This window comes from Orycteropus afer, unplaced genomic scaffold (assembly GCF_000298275.1).
Source record: "Orycteropus afer afer isolate SDZICR_OR568_19922 unplaced genomic scaffold, OryAfe1.0 scaffold00538, whole genome shotgun sequence".
NCBI classification, from domain to species: Eukaryota; Metazoa; Chordata; class Mammalia; order Tubulidentata; family Orycteropodidae; genus Orycteropus; species Orycteropus afer.
Window position 1 is genome coordinate 230,758 of NW_006922125.1, and position 12,490 is coordinate 243,247.

Here is a 12,490-nt window from a genome sequence, read left to right on the forward strand (position 1 = left end):
ATTTCTTCTCCATCACATTTATCACAATAGAAAATTTACAGTTATTTGCGAAATCTTTCAACAATTATAGACATAATATCTATGTCCATCACTAGAACGTAAGGCCTGGGGCTGTGTCTCCCTTGTTCATGGTTTTATCCCCAGTGCCTGCTGTTGTTGTTATTAGCTGTCATAGAGTCAGCCTCCAAATCATGGCAATCCCCGTGCATAACAAAGTGAAATGCTATCCAGTCCTGCACCATCCCCATGATCGGTTGTGAATCAAACCCTCCTGAATCATAGGGCTTTTACTGACTCACTTTCATAGGTAGATTGCCAGAAATTTCTTCCTTGTCTGTCTTAGTCTGAAAGCTCCCATGAAACCTGTTCCCCATCATAGCAACACGCAAGGCTCCATTGACAGATGTGGTTACTGTGTGTGAGGTACATTAGCTGAAAATCAAACTCGGATCTCCTGCATGGAAAAAGAGAATTCTATTACTAAATTATCACTGTTCTACCCCTAATGCCTACCTAACATAAAATATGACACATAGTAGGTATCCAAAATGATTTGGTGAATAAATACATGCATGAAGTCCTAGGGAGCTCTGGTAGAGTAGTGTGTAAGGCACTTGACTGCTAACCAGAAGGCCAGCGGTTCAAACCCACCAGCCACTCCTCAGAAGGAAGGTTGGGCAATCTACTTCTGCAGTGACACTGCCTCGGAAACCCAAGGAGGGGTCGCTATGATTCAAGTCCGACTCGATGGCACATAACAACAACAACAACAACATGAAGTCCCAAGCAGGAGCCTCTATTTTGCACCTACATTAACATCTCCTCACTACAAAAAAAAAAAGAAGAAGAAGAAGAAGAAGAAGAGCCTAGTGTGCCTTTGAATTTGGAGACTCCAAGGTGTACATCTGTAGGCCAAAAGGGAAAATCCAATTTATTCCATTATTAATTGATGAGACTTAGATTGAGTGATAAAAATCGAATGATGTTAATGTTAGTTCTGAATCCTGGCTGGGCAGCTCTGAAGACAAGGTGAGGTGGTAGTGGGACACTACAGTTTGATCCCCCAATTAAGAGGCCACTGTTGCCCCCAGGGACAGCCTAGATGTTGACTGATTTTCTTTATACACTGTAATCACATTCAGAACCACCTTAGAGCCCTAAATGTCCTGAATACACCGATTAGAGGTAGACCTTCCTTTATGTAGCCTCGTGTATTAATAATCCAGATTGGCACAAAGGGCAAATTGTGGTGGAACTCACAGAAGCATTCTCAATAAAGTTCCTTTGAATAGCCAGCTGCCTGATTGGAGGACACAGTTCCTAAAGCATTTGACTGTTAACCAGAAGGCTGGTTGTTCAAACCCATCAGCCACTCCTCGGAAGGAAGATAGAGCAATCTACTTCCAGAGTGATACCACCTTGGAAACCCAAGGAGGTGTCGCTATGAGTTGGATCCGACTTGACGGCAGTGAGTTTGTTTTTTTGTTTTGAGTGGATTTTAAAATAGGATTTCATTACAAAATTGTGACCTAACTCCAACTTTTTAGAGGCACATAGTCATTACCCAAAGCAAAGCAGCAAAGGTGGCTGTGCTTTATCTCATGGCCACAGACTGTCTTCAACTTAGAATACCAACTGAACAGAGCCCCTACCACTGGCCTCCCATTGTCCCATAACGTGCACTACAGCCCAGACTGGTTTCTAATTTTCTCACAGCCCAGGCACTAAGAGCAGGCAGCCATCTCACAAATTTGGGTCCTTGAGCACCACGGGGGGCTTGTTGAGAAGAGAGACATGCATCCATGACTCACTGCTAACCCATCCCAACTGCTGGGGGAAAAAAATAACTCTAAATGCACATCCTACTGCCTGTGAGTCAGGAATGTCATTTTCATTTATGAAGGATGGAACATTATTTTTCTCTAACATTTCAAGTGAATAACTTTACATACATTTCCCCCCAATTTCCATAGGAATTTGATGCAATGGAAGCAATCAGCTTCATGTCCCCTGAGCCTGGCAGAAACTCTTATTTTTCTTACAGGTACTTTAAGATCAATAGCTCTGAAGTCCCCTCCTCCCTCTAACAACATTCCTGGTGAAACCCATTCTGATTTAAGCATTCAGTGGGACTTGGGGTGGTCTGATTACAATTTTATTTTAGGATTTTGGCTTCATACTTCTATTGAGTCTAAAAGGTCAAGTTTCAGAAGTTCAGACAATATTAGGTTCACAGAAGCTTCTGGGACATGCCCTCATTAGGAAGTGTTTGTCTCTCACTGTGAGCCTCTCCCCCCACCCCCCGTAGATTCATCACAATCTGTGTCAAATGAAAGAGTAGAAAAGAACAGAAAAGACATCCTCTCTGTTCATTCTCCAGGGCATAGTGCTAGATTCTGCTACAGCTATTTGGTAAGTACACCTAGTAGAAAAAACAGGAAATGAATGCCAGAAAAGACAGAGCCTTTGAGTTATTTGCTGTAGGGCATTTCTGGTATTGTTTCGCTCCAGTAGCGTGGCTTTTTCTTCAATTGGCTATCTTCTTTCTTTTTCTCAGGTCTGACGTCTGACTCACAGATATGGGTAATCTGACCACGATCAAAGAATTTCTTCTCCTGGGATTTGGGAGTCTCCATGGGTGGCAGTTTTTCCTTTTTGGGATATTTCTGGGAATCTATGTAGTGACTTTGCTTGGGAACATTCTCATCCTTGCAGTCATTTCTTTAGACCACAGTCTTCAAACCCCCATGTACTTCTTTCTATTCAATTTCTCCTTCCTTGAGATCTGGTATACTACCTCCATTTCCCCCAAGATGCTGAAGACCCTCCTTTCAGGTCCTGAGGCAATATCATTTGCAGGGTGTGTGGCTCAGTTTTATTTCTTTGGTTCCATGGCAGTTGTTGAGTGTTTTCTGCTGGCAGCCATGTCTTATGACCGCTACCTTGCCATCTGCAGCCCCCTCCGGTACCCAGCCCTCATGAATCTCCGCACATGTGTTTTGCTTGCAGGTGGGTCTTGGCTGGGTGGATTCCTAACCCCTGTGGTCACTGTCACCATGACTTTTCAGCTGCCATTCTGTGCAGCCTATGAGATTAATCACTTCTTCTGTGACCTGGCCCCTGTGCTGAAGCTGGCCTGTTCTGATCCCGAGACAGTGGAAAGAACTACTTTCCTCCTGGCCTCTTTTGTCACCATGGTACCTTTTCTGCTCACTGTAGTCTCCTATATCCACATTGTTGCTGCTGTCCTCAGGATCCCATCAGCTGCAGGAAAGCAACGGGCCTTCTCCACCTGCTCCTCCCACCTCATTGTGGTCACTCTATACTATGGAACACTGGGGACAGTGTATGCCATTCCCACAGCAACCCAGGCTGCTGCCCTTAACAAGATTTTCTCCTTACTCTACACTGTGGTCACCGCCATGATCAACCCCATCGTGTACAGCCTGAGAAACAAGGATGTTAAAAAGGCAGTGAGGAGACTCATGAGTCAATGGGCATATGCTAAAGGGACCTAATGGCCCTCACCATCCCCAAGGATTCCCTTTTCTAAGAGCAGCCTGGGCTTCTCTGAAGAAGGCCAGTCGTTAGGGTGCGTCCTTAGGGGTACTGCTGCTCCCTCGCTCCAGGGAAATGGGCAGCAGAGTAGGAGCCTTCCCTCAGCTTCTACAGTCTAATATTCTTGGGAGCTCCACATTAATCCCTACATGGTGAGATTAAGTTTATCATGATGAATATGATTCCGCCAGGTCATACTACCATAAATAGATGTCTTTTAAGGAAAAATTAGAAAGACTCATGCACACAGCAACAACTTCATGTCACAAAATCCTGTGTACGTATGTGTTTATGTGTGTGTGTATGTGTGTAATGTAAACATATCTGTTGGTGCTGAGGTTCTGGGTTGCATCATGTACATGTGCCTATGTGTGCACACACCCTCCCACGCATACACCTACATGCACACCAAGCTGCTGTACCTATCCAACCTTATCCTGAAGGACTTCCTATCATGACCCTTAGCGTCTGCCTAGCAGTGCTCTTCTCTGTGCCTCTCCTTGGGGTTCATGCACATTCCTGCTGCCACACTTCGCTTTCCGCCACTTCTTAGATAATGTGCCTCTCCACAGATCAGAACCATCTATAAATTCCCAGAGCAGCTACTGACTGTTCCATCACTTTAACAGTTAATCAAGCCCCTTGAAGACTGGGATAATATCATCCTTACTCCTCTTAATGTCTCCTAGAATGGTGCTCTGCACAAAGTAGTTGCAACATTATTTCTTGATTAAATGAATCAATGACTAATCAAAGCAATGGATGTTTGGTGGATAAAGAGTGGGAAATAAGCCATCCTCTTAACTAGACTTAGAAGTTCTTTCAGAATAAAAATCATATGATTTCCATGTTTGTTCCATATTATCTAGATCCAGACGGGCAAAAAAAAAAAAAAAAAGAAAAGAAAAAGAAAAAAGTTGCTCAAATAAAACCTCCAATTAAATTTAAATGCACCTTCTTTTCAAACTCTTTGCTTCCATATTGGCTTCTGACCTAGGAAACATTCTGAACTGAGATAAAAGATAACTTTGATTGGCTGTCAGTGATGTGGTTCTTGACCTCATTTCACCTGCCCACCTGTTCCAGCTGTGCAGAGACACCAGGAGCACAGACAGACCTCCCTCAAAAGAAACCTCCACCTCTACCAGCTGAGTCAAAGAATGCCAAGCAGTTTGGGAAACTCTTTTCCTGCTGGTTCTTCCTACTCCTTTCCCGACCACCCACAGAGCTCCCTGTTGTATAGGGTCTAATTGTCTCTAATCTAGTTTTAACTTCTTGTAATTACCCTCAATTATGAAATAGATCCTGCAGAACACACTCCTTGTGGTTAAGACATGGATCCAGAGGAGAAGTGTAATTACTATTCAGCTCTCAGGGGTTCTGTCTCGCCTTCTGTGCAGATGCAGAGTGGAAATGCTTCATCTGCTCCATCCATACATGGTTTTTTTTTTTTTTTTTTCAGCTTCAAGTTTCTGAGGTAGGCTGCAGGGTTTATTTAGTGTGTTGGCCATTGAAAAATTTATTACTATCTACTAGTCCAAGATCAACTAAACTTACAAACCTTCAATGACTTCCCATTGTTTTTAGAATAAAATCCAAATATCCCACAAAAGTAACCAATATTACCTGTCACAACATCCAAGGGCATGTAGTCCATTCATGGTCTATAAGAATCTAACTCTTGTCTAAATCTCCAGTCTCATCTTTTGCCTCTTTTTTGCTCTCTAAACTCCTACCTCCATTGCTTTCTTTAAGTTCCCCAAACCCACTGATTTGACCCTTTTCTTTCCTCACAATGTTGTTCTTTTTCCCTTTCCTCCAACCACTTTTCACCTGAATATTTGGGTCCTATCCAATCCTCTTATGATATGCTCTCAAAGCACCTTGATTTGTTCTTTATAAATTTTTCACAATTGTAATTAAATAATTAGCTGGCTGATTTGATGTCTTTCTCCTCTGTCTGTACTGTAAATTCCACAAAGGCAGGATCTGTTTCTGTGTTGTCTGAAGGCAACATTCCCAGTGCCAAGCATAGCACTTAACACTGAATAATTGTTCAACAAATACTTCTTAATAAAAGAATGAAAAAAAAAAACATCTAAAGTAATTTCATTGATTTGATATTCAATAACCATTCAAAATGTGGTTATCAATCTTGTTGGCCAATTAGTTTCATTCTTCCCAAAACCACAGTCTACCTCTGTATCCCATGCCAATCATCTCACAAATGTATGTAATTCCCCTGAGGGAACTGGAGGAGAGTTACAGCTCAGAAAGCCCATCACTACTGGTCAGAAACATGTCAAAGTGCATGTACTGCTCATAGTGGTAGTACACGTTCCCTGCTGAACACAAAAGGCCACACTTTGCTATTATTGTGCTTTCGTTGATACACTTTCTTCTGCAATGTGAATAGATTTTCTCTGTTTAGTGAAACATTATGTTAATGATTGGACAGAGTAATTAATAGCAAATCAGATTAAGTTTTTATGCCTCTGTACAAGTCAAAGAGAAATTATCCCTACTAACCTGATCAGTACAAACTGTCATACTAGATTAGAAGAACTCCAGTTTCAATTTGTACCTTAATCCCCACTATTTTGGCCAGATGGCTTGCTGGTACCTCAAAGGCTGCTCAGGAAAGAGGGAGAATAAACCTGGAAAGGGCAAGTCTGTGGTAAGAAGAGGCACAGTGGGCTTCAGGCCTGGCTTAAAAGAAAATTGCCAGCAGTCCTTGTCTCAACATCAGGCCCCCATCTACGCTAGCATTTCTATAAAAAAAGAAGAGGAGAAGGCAGTATGGCTCTCTGGGCAGTGCTACTACTCATTTTCAGGTAAAGGCTATGAGAGAGATAGAGGAACTAGAAACAGAGTGCAGGCCCTTAGTAACAGGGAACTGCCAAGAGTTAGGCAGGTATCAGGAACTCAGACAAATAGATTGGGGTTCTGAGTGGGGTTCAAAGGGTAATTGTAGTACAAACTACATTCAGGCCATCCTGGCAGGGGACTCTAAGACTTCTAATCGCTAATCCTTTTTCTGTTTCTTACTCTTCTGAATCTCTACAGGCTCCCCAATTTCCCCTCCTATCCCTAACTCCACCTGTAGTACAAGATCATTGTCGGGATAAATATGAATGCAGAGTCAAAGTGTGGGGACACGGCGTTTAGTCTCAGTACTCTTTTAGCTAGTCAAGATTGGGTTTAAAAAAGCTGATATAAAGTAGTGTTTCACAGTAATACTAAAGCAATCAGGAGGGATTGTGTAACAAACCCATCAGAAATTATATATCTAGGTGAGAGCTAGTCCCTTCATAGAAGTCCCCTGGGAAACTGCACACTTATTCTATTGATACTAAAAATAAAGTTACAAAATCACTGGAACTTCTTTTCATGTATTTTCTTTAGTTCTTATATATATATATTCTTTCGGTTTTCCTAAGTTGAGGTTAACCCACAACTTTTGATGGTGGCTATCCATTCTAGAGATGGACAGAAGTCTTTTTGAGCTTGGGCTGACCAATAGCATTGGAGGTTAAATTGAGTGGTACCATTCAAATACATTGGATTATTTATCCTTTTTATTTCATTTTGTCTGTGGTTCTTGTTGGATCCCTACTCATGGCAACCCCATGCACAAGGAAACAAAATGCTGCCCGGTCTTTCATCATTCCCACAACTGGTTGGAGATTGGACACTTGTGATCCATTGGCTTTTTGTTGCCTGATTTTCAGAAGTAGATTGTCAATCCTTTCTCCATAGTCCATTTTAGTCTGAAAGTTTTGCTGAAACCTATCCAACATCGCAGCAACATGCAAGCCTCCACTGACAGATGAGTGGTGGGTGTTTATGAGGTGCATTGGCTAGAAATTTGTCCAGATGTCCCACATGTGACTTGAAAATTCTATCACTGAACCACCAATGCTCATACCTTTTTACAGTTATAAGCCATTAAAGGTTATTCAAGCCTTTGGGCCATATCAGGGATATTGTTGTTGTTGTTGTTATGTGCCATTGAGTTGGCCCCAACTCATAGCGACCTCTCCTTGGGTTTCTGAGGCAGTATCACTACGGAAGTAGATTGCCCAACCTCCCTTCTGAGGAGTGGCTGGTGGGCCAGGATTAAAAGATCAGTCAGACCAACAGGGCTGAGATAAGCTCTAAAAGAGGCCTAAGTATTACAGAGCAATCTCAAGCAGGTGACTAAAGTGTCAGGGAGACCTGGTAGGAGCAATCGTGGAGGTCAAGGCAAGAAGAAGGCAAAGGAAATCCTAGAGTCTTAAGAGTAGATAGAGGTAGAGTGTCAAAGTAAGGACTACAACGGCCTGAAAAGAGACAAATCAGAACCCTAGTCTCAAGGGAACTAGAGGATCAGTTGGGGAAACAAATAAGATATTTAGGTTCTAGAAGAACGGTACAGGAAATCAAGTAAGATCCTGAGTAAAGTTATGGGATAACAAAGTCAGAATAAGTCTAATTTGTAATATTTCTCCTCTTGTAAGGCTACGATTGTTCTAAGACTCTAGGATAGAGCTGAACCCAAAAGGATTGTTGAGTGGCCCCAGAGACAACTAAATTTGTGGTGTTGTAAATTTCAGCACCATAGCATTATTAGTATGAAGACGCCAACCACATAATCTCTCTAGTGCTTTAGAATATCTATACTACCAGCCTGACTGACAGTTTGCTTTGTGAGGTGAATTCTGCATAAACAGCATCTTCATTGTTAGCAAAGTAACACAAGTTTGCTATAATCATTCCAAAAAAAAAAAAAAAATCAAACCCACTGCTGTCAAGTCGTGTCTGACTCATGGCAACCCCTCCTTGGGTTTTCAAGGCAGTATCACTATGGACGTAGATTGCCCAATCTTCCTTCCGAGGAGTGGCTGGTGGGTTTGAACCCTCAGCCTTCTGGTTAGCAGTCAAGTGCCTTAGGCACTACGCTACCAGAGCTCTTTGCTAAACTCATTAGTAGTTGGGTTTTGCATCTATTCTTGTATCTCTAGGGAGCACTGGTGGCACAGTGGTTAAGTGCTCCACTGCTAACCAAAAGGTCAGATATTTGAACCAACCAGCCACTCCATGGGAGAAAAATGGCAATCCACTTCCATAAAGATGACAACCTTGGAAACCCTATAAGACACTTCTGCCTTGTCCTGCAGGGTCACTATGAGTTGGAATTGACTGGAAGGCAGCAGGTTTGTTTATTTGATTGATTGATTTCTTTGCATCTCTGTCATGCTGAAGTTTGCCTGTGAAGATTCTAGCACTTTTGTCCCTTGCTCATACTAGGAAAACCATTTTCCCTGGTTACTATTCTGCTCAAGAACACCTTGTTTTTGTCCAGCTTCCCTTGAAAGTTCAAAACAAATGTCAAGTCTTCCCTGTTTTCATTCATCACTCAAAATGCATTGACATCTTTACAGAGACTCCGCTTGTGTTTAGGATTTCTATCAGAACAACTCTGCTTCTTTATCCAAATTGGACTCTTCAAACATCGTTCTTACAGTTTCAAGGCATTAAGACATTTAATGAAGCAAATCTCTGACCTTTTCAATATTTCCATCAGTCCTGTAGATGACTAGATGACCAACTGATGCATCATCAAAGACACCCTTCCTAAATATTTCATGACAGTCCCAATTCTTGCTCTTGACATTTTTCATCCTCCCATAAGTGGGGGGATGTGTTTATTTTAACACATTAAGTATATCACTTGCAAATTTATCTCACACAATATTGGATATTGATTCTTTGCTCTAAATAATTTTTAAAAAATCAAAACAAAACCTGTTGTCATTCATTCTGGTTTGTAGTGACCTAAAGGACAGAGTAGAACTGTCCCATGGAGTATCCAAGGCTGTAATCTTTACAGAAGCACATGGCCATATCTTTCTCCTGTGGAGTGGCTGATAGGTCAAACCAGTGACCTTTTGGTTAGCAGCCAAGCACTTAACCACTGCACCACTGGAGCTCCTTGCTCTAAATAATTGCCTCTTGCTTTGAAGTGATATGAAAATAATATTCACTTCACCACTGATGCTAGAAAGTACAGGATTAATTAGCTGACTTTGAAAGTTTTATTACTCAAAGTTAAAACATGTTGCCAGTTTGGCCTTGGTCACAATTCCAAACATTGAGTAACATCTCTTTTTTCTGAGTAGATGTAGCCTCAAGGATGATTGTTTTAGAAATTAGGACATTTATGCTGTTCTTTATCCTTCATATATTTTGTAATCATCCTCCCAGGCAGGACTGTTGTTTTTGTTGTTAAGTGCCATTGAGTTGGACCTGACTCATAGCAGGTCATAGCGACCCTCCTTGGGTTTCTGAGGCAGTATCACTATGGAAGTAGATTGCCCCATCTTCCTTCCAAGGAGTGGCTTGTGGGTTTGAACCACCAGCCTTCTGGTTAGCAGTCAAGTGCCTTAGGAACTATGCTACCAGAGTTCCTCCAGTTGGGACTAGTTGAAGGTTATTGCCACAGGGGTTTGGTAGTGTAGGTAGGTAGGCTTTGAGAGGAACCCTCAGCTTAGTTTCTGGCATGTACCCATTGTGGTACTCTTTAGTAATTACAGTATATGGTAGTAGTGAAGATAGCCAATTCTGAACTAAAACTGGGTTTGAAACTCAACCATTCACTAACTTGGTCAAGTGAATCATTTGCTTTCACTGAGCCACAGTTTCCTTACCTATACAGTGGAAATAATATCTACTTTGCAAGCTTCATGAGGCTTAAATAAGATAACTCATGCCAAACACTTAGCATGGTACCTGGCATATTGAATAGTAAGTATTACCAAACCAAACTCACTTCCGTAGAGTTGACTCAACTCATAGGGACCTCTCCTTGGCTCTCCAAGGTGATGTCTCTATGGAAGTAGATTGCCCAGTCTAGCTTTTTATAATTAGTTACTATTAATTGGTGAGAAGATTAATCTCTCAAAGCTATAAAGTAACACCACTATTGATATTGATTCTCCTTGTTCAGAAACTGCCTTCACAGAGTGATGTCAGAAGTAATATTCCATTCCAGACATTTTCCAAGGGGACACTGGCTCTAGAGCTCTTAGGCTTGTGGTACATATTTCTATTTTCTCGGGCCATGATAAAATACCCAATTAAACTGAGCTAATGCACACAAGACCTGTAGCTTTCCCATTAAAAAGGCCTTGACTCTCTCTCTTCTAAAACTTTTAACCAAGGACGGAGAGGTCCCATAATCCTCTTTGTACCCAGGTTGACTTTGTCCAAATGAACTTTGCTCTCAATGGATTTAATAACTGGAGTACTATTGTCTACTATTGTTATTTCCAAATAAATACTGTAAATTGTACTACCAGATAGATTCTTAATGGAATCCATATTAATAAATGAATAAGGACATCTATGTTTCATAAGTATATACAACTTCTGTTACTCTTGTAATTTTGTTAAAGGTATTAGTTTACTAAACATATCTTTTCTTTTTGTAGTTGATAAAATGGTAAACTCCAAAGCTTAGTCCATGAATAAGACAATCACACATTTTGAGCTAGTGAAGTCAAATTAATGACATTTACTTCATCTATATTAACCCTAACTACAATGATATATCATTTATCTGAAGGTTCCTTTCCTGGAAATCATAATTGTCTAGTACTCACAGAACTAAAAACTAAGAATTAACCTTTAAAATCTTAGAGCAGGGATTCATTCCAAGATGGTGGAGTAGGCAGAAAGACAGCACAGACCCTCTTCAACAAAGAAAAGGGGAACTAATTAACATAGACACAGAAGATAATCCTGGACCCCTGAGCCTTGAATGGAAGGATATAGAAGTGGACTAGCAGAAGAATTCCCATGAAAATACCAGAAAAGGAGACATATGGAGCTGCGGTCTGGCAGTGGTCCTGAGTGATCCTGATGGCACAGACAGCTTGGAGATTCCCAAGTGGTGGTAGGACCTAAGAATTAACCTAAAAATTAGCCCTGCTATCCAGAGACCGCATGGAGGACTGCTCTGGTGGCTGTGTAATAAAAGGGGAAGCAGCAGTGAAGAGGAAGAAGGGTTGACTTGACTTTTGCCTGTCCGGAGGGCACCACCATTTTGAATGTTTACAAGCAGCTTGACTACTTAGGATATTTAAAGAGACAGTGCTCCCGCAGATTCCTGTGGTGGTAGGACTTAAGAATTAACCTAAAAATTAGCCCTGCTATCCAGAGACCGCATGGAGGACTGCTCTGGTGGCTGTGTAATAAAAGGGGAAGCAGCAGTGAAGAGGAAGAAGGGTTGACTTGACTTTTGCCTGTCCGGAGGGCACCACCATTTTGAATGTTTACAAGCAGCTTGACTACTTAGGATATTTAAAGAGACAGCACTCTACCAGATTCCAGGGGCTTAAGAACAGGTTCTGCTTGCCAGCAACCCCAAGGACCCTCCGAACCTGCACAACTGAAAAGGTGTGACATTCCTCTTGTTACTCTTATACTCTTATACCCCACACCTGCTTGGTGCGGCCATCCCCCACTCCCACCCACCTTCTGGGCCCGCAGGAACTCCATCCCAGTCTGTGTGCTCAGACAGAGCCTGGGTGCCCTGCCCTGTCCTCCACTGATTTTTTTTCTTTTTTTTCCTTTTCTTTTTCTCTTTCTTTTTTCTGGTATTTAGTTTGTTTGTATTTGTCTGTTTTAAAACTACTACTATTATTAATACTTTTGTCCTTTTTACTAGTATTCTTTATTCTTCCCCTCCAAGGTCCTAGTTTACAGCTTTTTTTTTCTTTTCCCTGTTCCTGGTTAATATTATTTTTTAATTTAAATTCTTTTTTTTTTTTCCTTTTTTCTCATGGTAAACCCCATTCCTTGTTTTTCTTTCTGCATTTTTCCCATTTTTTTCTTCATTATTCTCCTTCTCTACCTTTTCTCTCTTAGTGCCCTATCCCCAAATATTGCA

The 12,490-nt window shown here is 41.4% G+C and overlaps 1 protein-coding gene across 1 annotated transcript; it reads left to right on the plus strand.

Moving 5' to 3' along the window:
* The first annotated feature begins 2,579 nt into the window (after positions 1-2,579).
* On the plus strand, positions 2,580-3,518 carry LOC103209857 (olfactory receptor 11L1-like). Its single transcript, XM_007955754.1, has one exon. The coding sequence runs from the start codon at positions 2,580-2,582 to the stop codon at positions 3,516-3,518; it is 939 nt and encodes a 312-aa protein (XP_007953945.1).
* Positions 3,519-12,490: the final 8,972 nt, after the last annotated feature.